The sequence below is a fragment of the Cinclus cinclus genome, chromosome 4 (assembly GCF_963662255.1).
Source record: "Cinclus cinclus chromosome 4, bCinCin1.1, whole genome shotgun sequence".
In the NCBI taxonomy this organism is placed as follows: Eukaryota; Metazoa; Chordata; class Aves; order Passeriformes; family Cinclidae; genus Cinclus; species Cinclus cinclus.
The window spans coordinates 39,355,085-39,375,158 of NC_085049.1; the positions used below are offsets into that span (position 1 = coordinate 39,355,085).

The 20,074-nt window shown below is 34.9% G+C and overlaps 1 protein-coding gene across 1 annotated transcript in view; it reads right to left on the minus strand.

Annotated features, from left to right (window-relative positions):
• Positions 1–485: 485 nt before the first annotated feature.
• GXYLT1 (glucoside xylosyltransferase 1) overlaps positions 486–20,074 on the minus strand; it is a 29,767-nt gene continuing 10,178 nt past the window's right edge. Inside the window, exons 3-8 of the mRNA XM_062491940.1 lie at positions 13,021–13,195; positions 11,938–12,063; positions 10,876–11,127; positions 4,771–4,894; positions 4,295–4,467; positions 486–2,268 (exon numbers count right to left, since the gene is read on the minus strand). Of these exons, the coding sequence (XP_062347924.1) occupies positions 2,107–2,268; positions 4,295–4,467; positions 4,771–4,894; positions 10,876–11,127; positions 11,938–12,063; positions 13,021–13,195 (1,012 nt within the window). The 3' untranslated portion in view covers positions 486–2,106. The remainder of the gene's footprint in view (positions 2,269–4,294; positions 4,468–4,770; positions 4,895–10,875; positions 11,128–11,937; positions 12,064–13,020; positions 13,196–20,074) is intronic.

Consider the following 20,074-nt stretch of genomic DNA (forward strand, 5'->3'; position numbering starts at 1 on the left):
TGTTCATTGAGGTGACCTGAGATGAGCAGTTTTCATTATATTAAAAACATTAATCAAAACCTATGGCATACAGCCATATTCTGCTATTTGTAATATGCTAAGTAAACATTTCTAGACATAAAATTTCAAGACATAAGCACAAAGTAAGAATTTTTGTCCTACAACAAGCATCAATATTAATTATTTTTGCTCTACTCCCCCACAAAATTTGAAATTTAAGTGGAAATATTGCTGCTAAAGTCCAAACTCCCATTTTTTTCTTAAATGGTTCATCAGGTTTTAAGAGTATCTTGACATGTCTGTAACATACTAAAAATAAATTCAAAACTGAAAGTTTCTGCAAAGACAAACACAAAAAACAAGTCGAGAGTTTTTTTTAAATACAAACACATGATACAAGAAAAAGGAGAGCTGAAGACAAATTGATATAAAAATCAGTATTTATGTAAAAAAATAATGCACTGCATATTGTAAAATCAGTCAGTTACAGTATTCACCTTCACAGAGATTTCTACATTTTCAGACTTCAAAAGGTTACACAGCAAGGAAAGGAGACCTACATGAGAGGCAGCCTGCTTCCTAGATTCCATCCCAAAAAACTTATACCCTGAACCTGCAGGGAAATTAGAAGCAGGATACAAATTCTGCTGACAGTGGGGTGTGTTTTTGTACTGCTAGAGAATTTGTCCAGCTCACATAGATCTGGAAGTCAGAGCCAATCTATCTTTGACAATGAAACAGCTACAAAAATTAAGTTTCTAAAATGGGGCTGGGATGAAGGTGCAAGTCGGTGAGTGGATCCTCCATGTTCAACACACAGGAACTGTCCTGGAATCCGAAAGCTCACTTTATGAAGACTTCATCTTACTTAGACAGGTTATCTAAGTTCATATATACTTTACAAATACATTTCATACCATGCAAATTTAAATATTTTACCGTAACACTAGAATTCAGCCCTTTTCTTCATGGTTTTCTCTGGAGAAAAAGTTTTCATTACTCAATCAGAAGTTCTTTTTATTCACTAAGATAATTGGAGGGAACCTAATCCTTACCTGTAGCAAATAACTATCACCCCATTGACAGTAATGCATTCATGTAGCTGAGGGTCTGCCCCAAAACTATTTTAAAGCCATGTATTAAAAAAAATATTGTAACAGGATATATTCTCTAAAAAACCCATCTACTACACAGTCTGATGAAGCATCAGAACTCTTACTACAGCTCTTTACTTTCAGTTACCACATACTCTATAACAATAATCAGGTAATAATTCCTAGTATGGAAATACAGGAAAATAAAGCTGCAAAACCACAAAATTTTTAAGAAGTATTGGAAGACAAGTGACTTCAAACTGGACTCTTACTTAAAACCCCCTCAGTTCTGCTCTACCTTTTGGTGCTAATGGCTCTACAATGTTGAAACAAATTATTTTTAATATAAAGTTTCTGTATTTACTAACAAAGAAAACCAGTATCACATACTAGACATTAGTTTCTCAGAAAATCATATTTATAGTGTGCAGTTTACAGCTGAGATAAACAAAACGAGATTGTCAAAACAGTACTTCAACATGTAAGAGATGAACATATAAAGGCACATACAGATTGTCAATGATTACAACACATTTCTTTGACAAGAGAGTATTTCCTGCACTTGTAAACAACTTTGTTTACATAAAGGCTCACACCTTTAAAGTGAGGTTAGTGCTGCTGACTCAGTTATTGCTACATTCACAGTTTAAGAGAATTTTAGACAATATATGAGGTACACTCCCAAACAGAGCTGACTTCATTTCTTCTTTGTTCATTTATCATTTGATAACTGAATTATGCAGACTACAAGTACTGACCATAGAAGTCAGTAACACTGAAATCATCATATATGAGATAAACATTAGCACTGATTAAACTTCAAGAAACCCAAAAGTCACCTTTGCTGAAAAAAAGTTCTTGTTCTTCATTACATGAATAATTTCTTCATTTTTATGTATGCTAGTAAACTTTTTTCTGGGCACATTAAGAGCCCATTCAAACTGTAATAGAATTCTTGCACCTTTTGACCAGCTGTGTTAATTCAGTCTCTTGATGTAACAACTCACAAAAATCACCTTCCCTTTGATCTTCTGGCATACGAGTCTCTTATGCTTTTTGTTAGCTGCTTTATGAATACTTTGTATACTCTTCCACAGTATGTATGCATGGTTTTCTGTAATTCCTGTTCTAGGGGCTGCAGCAGAGAATGAACCAGGTCATCTCCAAATGAATACTGTAAAGAGATTAAGAAAATTGAAGATTAATATGGAAAACTGTCATTACTCAGAGGTATTAGAGTCTTATAAAATTATTTTCAGCATCCTATTTGCTGTCTATAGGTTTATTCAGTGTTTTCAAGAACTCACGAGTGCTTCTGAATGCAGTAATTTAAAAGCACCTCTAAATTACAGAAGTATATTCTCAGGCTTTCAATAAACCTAACAAGAAAGATTTTTTACTTTTTTTAATGTTAAGGAAATGAATATATTCAGACAAGCAAGGAGGAAATTTAAAATTACCTTACCAATTAAAAATTTACAGCTCTAAAATTATTTCTGGATTTTTTTTGTTGTATAGTCACTTTCTCAAATGACATATTACCTGTAAGCAATATAATTCTTATCAAATTATAATGAAACAGCAGTATAAAAAGTAGTATTGAAGTTTCATTAAACTGAATGATGGTAAAAACATACTATGTTTAACATGGGCATGAAATAAAGTTGTCATTAGCTCAACACTGCAGTGTTTTTTATAAACAAATGATAAGTTAAAACAGCATTTTGAAGTAACATAATTTTGTTCATCTTATTACTATTGTATCAGTAGTGGTTTACGTACTTCCTCTGACATGTTCATGTACGAAATGGGATCATAAATAAAGGGAAATAATTTTTTCTTCTATTTTTCACAATGCTCAAAGGAAACAAAGAAATAATATTTTTATGGAAATACAATCACTTTTCCTGCAATGTATTCTCAGACTCCCAAAAGTACTTTTCTTCATTTTTATATCTAAATATGACAACGTGTAATAAAGCAACATTAAAATATACTCTTGATTTTTGTAGGTTATACACACACAATAGCCTGCTACATTAAAATGTGCATCAGTGCTAAGTTTTACAGCTCTTCAGTGAGTATGCTGATGTAGTGATAAATAGTTCATTAGATGACTTATTTGCAGAATGAAAAGAAGTTACTGTGCTTAGTATTTAAAGGAACAGCAACATATTAATACACAATTTCTGGAAAAGGTCAAAACATAGTATATAATTTTTTTTACAGTCCAAATCTAGATACAATTAGGTATTAAAGTGTAGCAGTAAATACATACAAACTTTGGGAAGGAGGGAGTTTTTTTCTGCACTTTGAAATCTCCAGAAAAATGAAGCTTCTGGTGATAGCTTGTTGAGCCTGGAGAAAGATATTGTCCCTCTCTACTCTGCACTGGTGTGGCCTCATCTTGAGTAAGCCGTGTGTACAGTTTTGATCATCACAATATAAGAAGGATATAAAACCATTAGTGCCCAAAGGAGGATTACAAAGATGGTGAAGGGCCTTGTGGGGAAGTCTCATTGCAGTTAAAATTTCCTCATGCAAGAGGTGAAGAGAAAGGACAGGCACTGATCTCTGCTCTCTGGTGCCCATTGACAGCACCCAAGGGAATGGCCTGAAGCTGTGTCAGGGTATGTTTAGGTTGGATATCAGGAAAAGGTTTCTTCACCCAGAGGGTGGTTGGTCACTTGCAACAGGCTCTCCAGGGAAGTGGCCACAGCACCAAGCCTGGCACAGCACAAGAAGTCTTCAGACAACATCCTCAGGCACATGGTATGACCCTCAGGGATGGTCCTGTTCAAGGCCAGGTATTTGGATTTTAGTGATGCTTGTCAGCCCCTTCTTATTCAAATATTCTAAGATGTCCAAATGCTCACAGAAACAGTTTACCAGATGATTTATTAAATAAATGAGAATAAAGCCTTTTAAATAAACACTGACAACTACAGGCATTGTCTTAGAATCCTAGCCTAGGTAACAGTCTACACTCTTCAAAAGATGCTCATCAAAACAGGAATACACTGGAACTCCATCCAAACAATAAAGGAGAAAAAAAACGGTAAAACTCTTGACATTACATAAAAGAGAAAAAAATTATTTTGTTGCAATCAAGATGAATATCAACATACCTACAAAATACACATACCAGTACAGATAAACATATATGAAATAATAACAAGCACAATGCAAAAATCACTTACATTTTTAATTGCTTCATAGACAGCCCTAAAAGTTGGTTGTTTATCATCGTGGTAAACACCTCTATTTCCATGAAGTATAAATATACCTTCTTCTTCAGCTGCCTTACAATTACTTCCATAAATGCAGTGGTCAGGCCGGTAATTCCATTGGCAAGGAAAGACATAAAGACTTTCTGTGTGGAAAAATGAGAGCTCTGGGTTAAGTATCAAAATTGTTTCAGGAAATAAACCAATCTTCTCTTTATTTATTTAGGACAGCTTTATAAATTTCTGTACAGTTGTTTTGAAACCTAACAGTTAATTACACTCTAGCAAGCTCCAGCACTGTCTCTCAAATGCTTTCAGAGAATTAAAGAAGTGAATAGTTCCCTGAATGCTTCCACCCACAAGCCTGCTAATTGAATATTTTCCTGGACTGTTTTTTCCACGGAAAAGATATCTTCACAGTGTTAGACTGAAAATCAGTGTGGATTTACCTGGATTGTGAAAAAACATAATGTTCAATAGATCCTGATCACCCCATGTTATGTTCAACTTATATTTCTTCAGTAGTGGCATCAGAATTTCTCCCCATTGTAACCGGACTGTTGTCATATCATTCTATTAAACAAAACAAAGCAAAACAACACACATTCAGGACAGTTGTACCTATAGGGAAGGAAATGCCTTAAATGTTCAAAGTAGCTTGCACTTCAAAGGTACAAATCTCAAATGTAGAGATAATGTCTTCCTTTTAAAGCAACAAGCCTATCTAAGGAAACTAGTTACAGTAATTTCCAAGATGCTTTATTTCTCAATGATCAACTTACCAAAAAATTCCCCTCTACCATCTTAACCCAAAAATTCTAAGAATAGCAATAGATTTTTTACACAGCAGTAGGATCTAGCACCAAAACTGTGTTTAAGTCATGCAGCAAGTAGATGGGGAGTATTTAAATATCCACATAACAGGACAACTTTTCACTAGCAAAAGCCAGTAAGCAAGAATCAGCTGTTACCAAATTCCTGAATTCTTGATTTAGCAGAATCACTGCAAAAGAAAAGAAGTTTTTCTAAGGTTCTGATTGAGGAGTAGCTAGTTGGAGGAAATTGGCCTACACGGAATTGCATGTTAACAAAGGGATTCAAAACTGCAGTTTAAAGTGTTACATATTCTAATTGTATCTTCATATTCTAATCTCTGATCTTTACACCTTATTTAAACTCAACTAAAACAGAAAAGGAACAAGGCTGCTCACTTTGTATCCTGTACTTCACAGTTTTGAGAGTGTGGATGCAATAAGTCCCATAAAGAGAAAATTCCTGAACAAGTACAAGCACTGTACCTTTTCTTCTTTATAAGCAAGTAGGCAAAAAAAATTTTTTTTTCACTCCATTATATAGTTTGGGATTTGCATACAAGGATATCAACTTAAGAGATGGATTACCAGGAGCAAAATATGCAGTTTGAGATTTACAGCATCAAAGGCTTCTTTCTCTGAGCTTTACACTGACAAAGTAGAAACTGCACAAAATTGCAGTTCAGTTTTTACTCTCCCCTCAAATCATTTCAGCCATCAAATATGAAGGGCTTTCAGAACTGAAGACTAAACTAAGAAGTACTACAGGATTTCAGACAAGAATTAATACAGAAAAAGATCTATACCTTATATTATGCAAGAAGCCAAACAGAATATTGCAGTCCCTTCTCTCCTAAAAAATTTATGATTATGACTGCCTGCAAGTATTCAATGAGAGCAGGCATAAGAAATGCACAAGAACATTCTTCACTAGTATGAATTATCATTAAATTCAATGCAAAGTGATTAAATTAAATAAAACACAGGCTTTAACACTAAGCTAAAACCTTCCAAAAAAGCAAATAAATAAGACTGAATCACAGTCAGTAAAGATTACTCCCTCACCTGAAATTTGCAATTCACGGAATACTGACCTAGGGTTTAAGTTTAGATAAAATGCTAAGAATTAAAAGCAGAATTAAATTAGCTAAGTCATACCAGGCAAATAATGGTAAAAGAATATACAGTAACAAATATAATTTTAGAGCAACACACAGAAATAGAACTTTAAATTGTTAGTCATTATTTAATAGAATTTTCTTTTCACTCAGAGTTTTAATAGCAGAGAAACCCAGAGGATATCCCAAGAAGATGCAAAGCAGGTGAGAACATGCATCACACAGCCAGTTGTCTAGAAGCAATACTACTTGACAAATAATGCTGTTGGATTTAAGAACTGGAAATTGTAGAATTTCCATAACCTTTGCATAAATAGAAAAGAGCTACACATTAATAAAATAGCAGTGATAAATAATGACACTGGTGTAGGAGCAAGAGAAGCTACTTGAATAACTACTTGTTTTCCTTCTTTAAAATGTTCCATTTTAACTTGCAGTGAGGTGAAACAGCCTGAGAAGTAGGATGCTAATAGAATTGCTTTTCAGAAGTTACTCACGTAAAAAAACCTCAAAGAAAAAATGCTACAATAATTTTAAAATTTCCAGAATATAAGCCTTCTCTCCAGTATTCCAGAAGATGCAAAGAATGCCAGCGATTTGAAAAAAAAAACCCCAAATGGTAGTAGGCATTTCTGTGATGACATCAAACTGACACACACAGGTTCTCAAGAACTCTCAAAACTAGTTTACTTGAGCAGAAGAAAATGTGTAAGAACAAAATATATGCAGGAACACTGAAGTATTTTCCCACATTTCAGGTTGGTTCTTTCTTTGTCTTGGTCATTACTCATTTTTGTACCAGATAACTTCTGCCAGGCCAAGTCTGAAGTCAGACTTGCAAAAGCTGTCACATTCAGCCTTTACTTTTTTCCTAAATTCTAGGAAGAAGTTCAAAGCTGAGGAAAAATTCTCAAATCACAAACCAATATCTAAACAAACTGCAGCTGTGTGCCACAAACAGCTGACCAACTTAAATTTCCTTAATGCCAAGAGAGCCAGCCCTCTTCCTTCTAGCTACATGATTGTACTCTGTTCCTGCACTAATAGTGTAATGCTAACACTTAGTGCATGTTTTTGTAAGCTGATTTACTTCAATAACCCAGCAGAAAGATTCCTCTTTTCTACTGTTAGCAAATTGAACTGAATCACAGAAAGGACTGAACACCAAAGGCTACAACCAAGTAAATAAGAAAAGCGGGGAAAAGCAGCTGGTAAGAGACAGGAACTTCCTTTTAGAAGCAATTTGGTTTTGTGCAGGTTCACCATATTTCTTGAAACAACAGCCCCAAGCAACACCAAATGATAAAAAGGTTACAATGATTTAGATCAGAGAAGATGTCTGAACCTGGTTTTTATTTCTAAAGCATACCCATAAACCTCTACTTTGCACATTCTATCTGACGTTAATTTATTTGAGGCTTGTTTGATGTTCTAAGAGCTTGTTCCCTGCCTTGATTGCCTGCATCTCGGGCATCACGACTAGCCTTCTTAATAAATGTGACAAAAGTCATTCCTCTCTATTCACATTGCCTCACTGGTATTTTTGTTAAAAAGCACCATGCCTGTAACATTTGCTATATCTCTTCCATTTAAAAAAAAAATCTGCATCTATACGTATACAATTCAAAAAAAGTCAGATACTGTTACCTCTTTCATATCCTAAACAGTCTTGTATGCTTTACATTCCCATTTTCTAACTGCTGCTTAGCAGAGACAACATGTAAGCACTAACCATCAGAAGCTTCATTATGAATTCTAGTCTCATGTGCAGTTATGCAGTATAATGACCACATCATATTCAATAACTCATCTGTGCATGCACATATATCTATATACAAGCATACACGTGTGAATTTAGTGTATGTATTTGTGCCATACATACACACAGAATCACACACACAAGACAAATGAGATAGGACCAGAAGGAACAATATCCATTAGGCACCACTGACAGCCAAGGAGCTGGGATGCTTGCCTGAAATGGCCTGCCCTGACAGTCCTGAGAAGATTTGAGGCTTGAATAGGTAAGTGGATAAAAGATTACTTAATCCTAGAGCAGTACATGGAACTACAGGTTATTGCCATCCAGATGGAACATTATAACCATTGGCTAAAGCCTCTGGTTCTATTTTTTATTTATACATCTTCTGGATCCTCCTGAACCTTAAAAATCAATGTGGCAACAGAAGAAACATGCTTAAAGGCCCCAAGTGACTCAGCTTGTAATTTGGGCTACAACAGACAAAGAACCCACAGTTCCATAGCACTGGAGGAATATCCTGATCCAAAACTTTCACTTCAGATAAACGTTCCAGCACTACTGTATCATCCAAAAAGGTCTACAGGCATCTTTTAAAAGATACAAAAATTCCCAGAATTTATATGCTCTTTGAAGAATTTGTTGAGCCTCCCGGAAAAATATAAACAAATTCACACTTTACCATAACACAATGAAGCATTTTCTAATTCTACTGTATTTCACTGGAATAGTTAATGGGACACAACATGGAACTGTTACCTATAAGGTCCAAAAGCATCTGCAATGTCACTGGCAAGGAGGATTAGGACAGTCCCTACACCTGAACTCAGTCCCTACTGTCCCTCCTCTTTTCCAAAGGTGTGAGAATAGCAGCTCCTTTGCTATCAGCCACAAGCAAAAGTCATACACTCTCAGGCCCACTGTATATAGACTTAGCTACACTAAATCCTTTTCCAAGTTTTGCTTTGATGTCTGCAATTTTTCCTATTCTCTTTATAATAAGACATTCAAGAAACCTGAAGATGAAAACATAGTCTCTGCAAGTTTCCATGAACAGTAGTTTTTGTCATAAAGCTTGTGCATCTTCAGGCACTGTCTCTGCAAGCTTGTGGGATCATACTCTAGGTACTGAGGGAGAAGAAACTAAATGGTTCTCCTGCTCAGTGCTCGCTTAGTGATCTTACAGAATCACAGAAAAAATACTCTAGCCCTCTAGAACCAAGGGAAAGTGCAGTGTTTCATTTTAAAATACTCAATTATTTCACTTAATCAAAACTTGTATTTTAACTATATATATATATATATATATATATATATATACATATATATACACACAGTTAATTTTGAAGAAAACACCAGTTTTAGGTGTTAAGGAGAAAGGACTTTATGTTGTCCACTAGAAAACTACAGTTCATTTTATTGACAATTTTAGTATCCTACATAATCTGTATGCTTCTGAAAATCTGAACTCCAACTTTACCAAAAATACATAGTTTCCAATGAATTGATAACCTAAGTTGTATTGAGAAGCCAAACAAACCAGAATACTGGAAAAGTAACAATAAAAGACCAACTTTACCTTAGTGTTTACTACACTGAAAATAAATCACTATACAAAAAATGCAAAATCAGATCTTAAGATACATATAGCTTTCAATCCCATCTTTGTCTTTATACTTTTCACTATTTTCGTTTCTCCATAACCTTACGATTATATCAGTAAATCAAACAAAGTAGACAATTCAATACTTCACTGATTATATATATAATATATATAATTGCACGTATAATTATATATTGTAATTATGTTATAATTATATATAAATAAAATATAAGTATATTTAATTGATATAAAATGTTTCTAAATATATAATAATTATATATTATATATTACATATCGTTATAATTTTTATATATATATAATTATTATAGAGACGTTTTCTTGGAGAAACTTCAGCCATATACTACAGCTGTAATAACTTTCTGCTTTTAACTTCAACTGAGATAATCCACTCTCCATTTCTCCTAAATTCTCTGAATCTCCTTCAAGAAAAATACATAGCAAGAATGCTAGGATGAAAGCTGCTTATTACACTGGAAATGGGGGAGAATTAACATCTACTGCAAGTTTATATTGCTCCTCTTATGGATGCATCTTTCAGAAGTTTTTGACTGCGTAATTATTTTACCCTAACCAAATTTCTCTTAAACAGAGATGCACTTTCTCCCCAGCATAATCACACAGCACTGCTTCTGTACTTGTGTTTCAAGTACATGAGAAAAAACTTCAAGTCTGAGTCAGTAGAATGACTATTTCTACTGCTGTGGGCATCGCTTCCATGCATGTAGTAGTAGCTACTTCCATGATCTTTCTTTGTCTACAAAAACTAAGACTTCAAAGCAAATAAAAAGATATTTAGGGTGATAATCACCTGGCTACAATGTAAAAGAACAAAATTTGGAAATCTTCGTTTTCAACCATTTACTAAATGTTTTAGCACCACCTTCTGGTCATACAACTACACACGTTTTACAAATTCACAATTCCTGTTTTTCTGGGATGCCTGTAGTGAAGAAATAATGTGGGCATATCTATTTGCAAACGCAATTTACAGCAAATTATAGCAAGTCAAAGGATCTCTCAGAACTAAGAAAAATTAAATCAATCAGGCACACTTGAAATTCAAGAAGTACAAGTCTTACAGTGAATGACACTTAAAAATAGATACTATTTTAAAAACAGTGTACTTTCATTATTACAATTACAGAAAAAAAACATTTTAAAAAATACATATGAATATGAAACAGAAATAGAATTAAAAGATGGAAATCCACTGAAAAAGGCAATTGAGGCAACACACATACCTTGAAATATTTTCTTCTGATACGTGTCATATTCATTAGCATGACTCCAGAATTAATTCCAGTTACTCCATAATAGGGATGTCTAGCAAAACGATTATACCACCCAATACGTGGCTCTTCATGTTCTGGTGCCATTGCAGCAATTTGTGTGGAGTTAAACTTTCTCAGAAAAGACCAAATATCATCAACAGGCCTCAAAAACAAGATGTCAGTATCAACATACAGTAGTGAATCCACATTTTTGAGGATTAACTGTGAGGGAAAGAAATTTAAAACCAAAGTTTTAAGTTTTATTGAACTTCTCTTCATAAAACACAAGAAAGTTTAAAGAATTTTTGTCATATGCAAATAAAGTCACTTTACACTGACAGTTTGCAGTCAATAAATTTGTCATCATACCTTTTTCTCACATTTTAAAGATTTTTTGTAGAGGCAAATAAGTTTTATATAGAACAGCAATGCAAAGGCACTCATCCTACATTATGTATGTCAGGGTTCCTTAGGAGTAGGTGGAGGTCAGGTGTAATGTTACTCTAACAGGGGCTCCTCTCTTGCTCCTGCTCCCTCGCTTTCCCATGCAGCTAATCAAACAAGTGTCTCCATCTTTGGGAGACAGATGCCATTGCTCTAATTCACCAAGCCTGAAGTACGTTTTCTGAAGTGTCTTAGAGAAGCATATGCACAAAACACAGGGTACAATAGCTCATTTCTTGTTTCCTTTTCTCTAGCACCTCTCAGACTCACGCACGCAGGAGACTTTCCAACAGAATGAGAAGATGAGGTGTGATAAATCCATTTTACATCTGAGATGATGACATGACCCATACCTCTTTCTGAGGATACTGTGCCATAATGCATCAAGTGACAAAAGAGCTTCTATTCCATATGGTATTAGTGCCACAGAAAAACATTAAAATCAGAGGGTTTTTCTGGATGTCATAAAACTTTAAGGAGTCAAACTTTAAGGAGTAGTAATAGTTCTTCATTAAAAACCAAACAGAAATCAGAAGTTCAATGCTTCATAAACAGACTTCTGGATCGTCTTATGACAAAGTAACTTACTGGCAAAAACAGTCTTTGTGAAGCACATGGTTTAAACAATTTCTTCCATTCTGCTGCACTCTCAGATGGAAATGTTATTGGATATAATGTGTAATTAACTTTTCCTTCATAGGGGAATTCATCAAGCTATGTGAAAACAAAAAAAAAAAAAAAAAAAACCACAAAAATTACTTCATTTCTGTTGCAAAAAAAATCAATTTACCATTAAAACTGATACTTGAACACAAGTGCAATGTCTCTTTTCCATGACAGAAATCTAAGAATTTGTCAGCTAATCAAAAGACTTGAACAAAAAGTGGCACCTGCAGGCCACAATGAAGAAAACACATCATATCAGATCACAAGCTAAAGGAAGAGGAAGCAAAATAAACTAGTATTTACAAAAAGTAAGTACATTAATTAAAACTCTTCCCCCTTAACTAGTTAACACAGTACAAGTACCAATGAAAACTTTCCAAATTAAATCTTACTCCATTTTTGCCACAGCAACTGTTTGCATAACAGTGTATATAGATAAACATGTGTAACACACAATGTCAGTTAATAGGACATTTTAAGCATAAAAATAGCAAAACCCTCCAAAGTTATGGCCTCATCAGCTTTTAAAACTGCTACTCCAGTCATAATGCAATTATGTTTCAATTTCATTAACTGAAATTTACTAAGATTAGACATAACCGTATCTACTATATTCAAAAACTGGTGTTTCACTTTCTCTAAACAATGTAAGACTGACTCATGCTGTAAGCACAGAGACAAAAAAAGGACAGATCTCTAATTTCTTCTTGTAAAGCCAACTCTAAACAAGCTCAGACAAAGTAACTGGTCTGCATTCAGAACATTAGGCTTGTATTTAACAGATTCAAGATAACAAATCAGAAATTTTTATTCTGTCTCTAGGAGAAACTCCTGTATCAGCAGCTAGCATTCTTCCACAGGAAAAAAAATTGAAAGATCCCCGTACAACTCTATGACTGCCTTATTACCTTATTTTAGACTCCTGCATTTCTGCCACTCTATCAAACAAGTAGAATTGCTACATATTGTGCTACAATTTGATTGAGTACATTTTCAAATACTTACTATGTCTTTGAAACTCTCATGCAATTGGTCCTCAGCAAAAATATGAAAATGGAGAGGTTTGATGCTGAAAATAATGGCTGATCTCAACATAGTAACAGTCTCTTCCAGTCTTTCACCACAGGCCACCACTGCTAGATGCATTTTCTCAGAAGGATGTGTTTTCATATAATCATATCTGATATAAAAATATTTTTTCATTTGACATTATTTCTAGCACAGGCTTAAAGAAAAACTCTACTGCAGCAAGTAATCAACAAAATACTCTTTATCATACTCAAAACAGCAAAGTATAACTCAACAGAACATGCAAAACTATAGCATTACACTTCATATGTATGCTTACATTTAACCTGAACCTTTCTCATAATCACTCTCACAATCCCAGCCTACATGGGGAAAAAAAGGTCTAGAAGATCTGTACACAAATACTTGTTCTTCACAATCTTCATGTTCATTATAGCAAGGAAATTCATCAAAATAGCTATGCTAAAAGAAAGACTACGTGAAATTACATCAAAATGTCAAAGGCTGACAGCACATTAAGTCTACACATGAGGTTTTTTTCCCCTTTCCCTGGACTAAATACAGACATCGGAGAAAATGACAAATACAGGAAAGTGGAACTCAACAACAAAAGTGATATAACCCCTACTTTCAAGAAGTTCTGTTAAGAACATTTTTGACTGATCTAGGTTTTGTCCCTTTTCTGCTCCAGTAAGTCCTTTTTTTTTGTCAAACACACCCTTCAGTGCTTCTCCCAAGCACTAAAATAACACAGAAAGCTTTCTCCTGTCCTTCCATCTTGAAGGAATACAATATGAGCTGGATGAGGGGGGAAACTAATAGCTCAGCTGGCCTTGTGGGATGCCCCAGTGCTCCCAGTGGTTCTGGGAAATCCCTTAGGTACACTGACCACACACACTGTCCATGGCCTTGAGGCAAAATCATTGCAGGGAGTGGGGCCGGGAAATCCTTTACTCCTGAAGACACCTTTGCAACAGTTATGGTGAGATGTGCCTGGAATGTATTATAAAGGGCACATTTTAAAGCTATTTCACTACTTTAATATAACAGACTAAAATTGTCATCAGGTAAATTCCATTAGCTTGGTGGGAAACACAATGGGTATACTAAAAATTTCATGGATTTCATAGATTTAGTCAGAAACGCTTTCAAACTTTTAAACACACATCAACTCAAAGCCCATCTGCAAAACAGTATTATGCACTTGAGCTGTATGCACAGACTACAGCAGTAGAGTGTTAATAGAACCAAAAGTATCTGAATGTTTAAATTACAAGTTTAATATCAAATTATACAGACAAAACCAATTCTGAAGTTAGAAAATACTTCACCAAAGTAATCACCCATTCTTGACAAATCACCCATTCTTAGAAACTTGTTGAAGGGAGACTCTTTAAAACAGAAATTACCAGATGTGATCTCAGCACATAACATCCACATAATTTATGCAACCATTATGTATGTATGTAAATACATATAAGTTTTCCTTCAAATTTGCAATAGATAATATGCAAACATGCCTCTTTTCTTTAAGGCACAGAAGAACTACACACATTATTTTCCCTTCCATAAGGCAAAATCTAAGCAAAGTTATCACCGCAAAACTGATGAATTTTAATGCCATAAATAATTGCTGCATTTAAAAAACATTGTGAGTTTTGAAAGAATTCAATGCCCTGAAACTAAAAAAGTTCAGTGAACAGGTTATGGAGTATAGAGAGTAATTTAGCTTATTTCAAAGTAAACATCTAAGGCTTGAATCTATTTCATTACATAGATATAGTGCCATTTATTAAGTTCTAGAATATTCCATTTGATCTCCAGATGCTAAAAAGACTGAGTATTTCAAAGATCATTTTATGCCCACTAGTCAAGGATAGTGTTTCTTGATTAACACTAATCATGTACATCTCAGCAACTAAATGGCTGGTCACCTGCATCATCCTCTATGCCCTTTCAATCTTAGTAACTGTTAAAACCTACCTGACATAGACACCAATATACAGACATCTATATTCAGATGATTTAATCTGTAGATTGAAACCTTGTATAAATCTTGAAGCAAAATCTGAAAATTAGTTCAGGTTAACACACACACTCACAAAAAAAAAGATCTTGGAATATAATCAAGACATGCCCACCCATTCAGACCTTTATACATAAAGCTAATTTAAACACTACACCATACAGTAAGTGGTAATGTAAAAAACACAATGCAAGCTAAATATGACGAGGGTGGTTGAAACCCAGAAATAAGTACACTACCACAGTGTGAACAAGCTGCAGGCAGTAGATTAGCCTCATCATTAATCCACTGAAAAGGGAATTACAATAATTAAGCCCTGAAGTCGTGAGAACCTACAGTGATGTTACAAGGTCATGTGATAAATAAGGGCAAAACCTACACAAAGTGCATAGCTGAAAGCCAAGCGCCTGAACTACATGTAACACACAGCTTTTCATGGATAACATATGACAAAAATTATGCTGAAGAAACTCTAAAATGCACTAGGATTCAAAGACTCTATTTTATTATTTCTACATCTAGAGACTTCTGTGAATAAAAAACATTTCAAGCCACACAACAAAAAAACTGACTGACCAAGCCATAATGCTTTTCTTATAGCCACTTTGCTCACACAACCTCTTCTGTAAGTTTCAGATTTATCAAGGTCAATTTTTTTTTAATCTGTGATTAAAAATTATTTATTTAAATACAAAACAAAATTTAGAAAGAGTTAACAAAAACTGAATTTCAGCTTGTATCAAATTGGAAACAGCTGGGCTCAGATCCATAAATTCACAAGATAAAGCTTTATCCCTCAAGCAGATGGAGGAAGAAGCTGTTGGGAAGAAGAGGCCACCATTCCCTCTGCGGACTATCCACTACAAAGGGAATGAGACATACTAGATGTATTAAGGCAGAAGTTAGGAGACTCCAGGATTGTGGTCCTTACTCCAGATCCATAAAAAGACATCCTTCAGTGACTGTAAACTGCACTTGACTTCCCTTCATGCAGACCGCTGGGAAGCAGTTTCCTTTTTAGCAACCAGGCCTCAGTGCTGCTCCTCTCCCTTTCATATACACACACCTCTGCCCACTGCCAGAGAGAAGTCCTATCCCCATCTTCATCCAGGAACACTATTTACTGATAACCCTCAGCTGCCAGTGTCTTTCATTGCTTTTTCCTCTTCTTGATGCTACAGGCAGCATGAAGCGTAAATCGTTCAGCAGAGTTTATCAGCTTGAGCTCTGCAGTCTCACCTTCAATGTGAATGTGTTCCACGCACAGGGCCAATTATGTTTCTCATTACTTGCTGCATTCCCTTCTTTACTATCATGTTTTATATGGCTTTAGTTTTTCCACAAATTTCTTCTCAAATTTCTGCCTTCAACCGCTCCCTTCTTTTCTTCTTTTCCTACCTCTCCCCATCTTTCTCTGCTGCAGTTAGGCATGCAGCTACCTCACTAGAAGCCAGGGAAAAGAAAACCATGTTCCTTTAGATAACTGGTCCAGTATCTGTTATGACCAAATGACACAAGATCTCTTTTTTTTTTGGTTGTTTTTTTTTTCAGTTGCTGAGCTGACAATGTGCAAAATAAAATGTATTCTACAGCAACAGTAACTTGTCTGAACCTGAGCAGGTTTGGTATTAGGTATCATAGCTCTGGTATGAACCTTCAGTGAAACTCAAATTCAGGTACTGAAAGGGTTAAGATGCTTTCAAAAGTGAGAAGATACCTTCAAAAAACTTGAGGTAGAAAAACACAAAAGTAAATTTTTATATTCACATTTCTAATTATTAATAGCTTCATCTTTTGGTGTGGGAGAACCTAGTGGAAAAGCTGGGTAAAAAGCAACAACAGAGTGAAATACAAACTGTATTTTAGTAAGGATGTTGGACAGACTAACAAAACTTGACAGACCTAATTCCTAAAAAAATAATCTCCAATAATGTGTGAGTCCTATCTCCTGCAGGGAAAAAAACACCTCAGGTAATCAAAATGGAAGAGAAAGAAGGCACCTGTAACCCAGCAAAAGATACTGAGCAGGATGCCATGACAGGATTTGAGTCTTAGGAAGAAATAAGAGAATTTTATTTTTATGAGGATACTAATTACATGTGAGGGGTAGGGACAGTAAAAATAAAACACTTGAGACAGACCTCCACATACACACCCATGAGTTTAGGAAACACATTTAAAACAATTCACTTTTGACACTGTGAGTAAAAAACATATATTTTAAAACATGCTACTCAGCAGCAGAAAAAGGCCAGGTACAAGCCTTGCCTGAAGTATTTCTGTGCCAATGTGTGTGTAGACCTTCATTCTAAACTGACTAATTCTGCTGTTAATAACCTCTAAGAGAAGAACGTAAGTGGATATCCTCAGTGAATCTGCTACAACAAGGTTTCCCAGAGCTGGTCAGTCAAGACACTGCCTTATATTTAAAGATGTTTACCAAGACATTTGTATATTAAATTAGCATTTCTAGGTCAAGTACAATTATGAAGCTGTAATTTGACAGAAAGCTAGAGGTATGTTTTGACATGTTATCCTTTTCTAGAATTTTCATGGCATCCCCGCTGCAATTCCTGGGGGGGAAAAAAAAAAAAACAACACTAATTTATTGGCACTAAAATATCCACCAGCTCCACAAAAAGCTTAGCTCTGTCCTTTAGACATGACACAAGGAACTGCAGTAGAGGTCACCTTTATCTGTATAAGGTTCTCCTATTCTCACGTAACACATGGAAAGCACAGGTGAGAGGGTACCAAAACCTCATCCTGTATACAGTTCCATCTAATTTGGTGTAATAGAAGTGGTTTTCATCATTAGCATAGAAAATGTTACTTATATTTACTAAACTATGCAGGGAAGTATTTTCATATAATCAAACTGTATTATTTCAAAGCTGGCATTACAATATACCTCAGAAAATCAAATGGTAGATACTTAAATGCAATACAGATGGCTTACTTATTGCATCCTTTTTGCTTTTAATGCCCTATTTGATATAAATCAATCAACCACTAAGAAGCCTAACCCAGCAACCTTTGTCACCAGAAAAAACAAAGCAAACAGGCAGAGGAAGAAGACAGCAAAGCTACACTTGATTAAAATGCAGCTGTTAAATCACTCACTCCCACACTTATTACAAGTAGGATCAAGGTAACTACGGACATTATCTGGATTTGAAAGTGAAAAAAATTCTAGGTTTTTTTTTTAGCTTAATATTCTATTGCATCACTGCATGAAAAACATGTCATAATCAAAACCATATTTTGTAAAAGTATACGAATGATACCACTGCATATGATGTCCAAATGTAATCTACTCAATGCCAACTCAATTAGTAGATTAGGTTTGAAGTTAAAAGATATGAATAATTTTAAATTGACTATAAAAATAGAAGCCCCATTCTCCAATGAGCCAGATAGTTCAGAGAAATTCCTTCTCTAAGGACTATCAGAATTCATCTCAATATAACAACACCACATGAAGCTCAATACACCCAAAAATTTAGTGAAACTTTCTACTTTAGCAGGCAACACAAGCTAAAACCCACTTAGCTGCAACATCCAACAACTGAAATCAGCCTGGTCAGATAGCCACAGTAATGACCCCTAAGAATTTCTTCTTAGTCAGTCCCAGTAAGAAATAAGCAGCCATACCAGCTAGACAACACTGAGTACCTTGAAAGGTGTACTAGAAAAAGAAAAGCATCATCTAGAGCATGCGAAATCTCAGCCTCATGTTATCTTTATCAGCATTTTTAAAGTTTTGATAAAAATCTATGCACTGTATGTAAAAGCAATCCCATGCTTCCTCTGTCAAGGTGAAAGTTAACAAATACTCTATGCCAGAAGGACAACACATGATATTCTCAAAAAAGCTGATAATCAGAATGGTGGTAAAAATACATGGGTGCAGAATAGCTACAAAGTCCTTCCCACATACAGCAAAAGCAATTGATCTTACACTGAATGAGTTGAAGATCCTTATTATTCATTGTTAGAACCAGGATCTGTTCAGAGTTCATAAATTTCAAATGATCTTCAACTACTGCATGACTCATACTGAAGTTTATATACACACCTCTCTCTTAAAAATTTTCCAGATTCCTCTATATGTCTCCAACATTTTTATAACACATACCTGTATCTTAAAAATCCATACAATATTAGTTTTCAGTTAATACACTTAGAGTTACTTAGAGGAAATAACATAGAAAGCTGCATTTCAAAAGTGTCTATGCCAAGCTCTCTCAGGGGTAAACAAATCCCTGTGGTTCTGATATCCAGGAGAAAAAAAGCTAAGTGGAATTACAAGTTAGAAACAAAGAGATAAAAAAGATTTTTCAACAAAAATTCTTAAAAAATCAAAAAGCTCGCAATGTTTTAAAAACTCCAGTGGAAAATGGAAAGGAGACAGTCTAACTCAGATAAATTTTATGACTGTACTATTAGCAAAGTTATTCCATCTGTATGATCTGCTCTTCTAAACAAACTCATTTGGTTAATTGAAACAGCAAGAACAGAACATCAGAATTTCCATTCACTAGCTCCTTTACAATCTGGTTAAACAGTGCTGTCTGTTTTCGTGGATTAAATCAGGCCAAATAAATTCAAGATTTGCATTAGTGCACTTCAATAACCAGACTCTGCCACCTCTATTAAAAGCAAATTCATTGGTATTCCTACTATTTTGTTGGCATGTTTATAAGCAGTGGAGTTAGATATCTTCAGATTTCAATCAGATATATAACTGTTATATCCCTCTCCCAGTCTCTTCACAGTTCATTCTGTACCTCACTGCAACAATCACACCTGTGACAAACACAAAGGTTTAGTGAATCTAGGATGAAATTACTTGGCCTAAGTAGAACAGTCATTCCTTCCCATTTGAGAAGATAACCAATTTAGAATCACAATGTTGCCTCTTTATGGAAAAAGCTTTCAAGAGACCATCTTCATGAAGAATCCTGAAGTGGCCGTACACACACTATCCCAGAAAACAAGAAT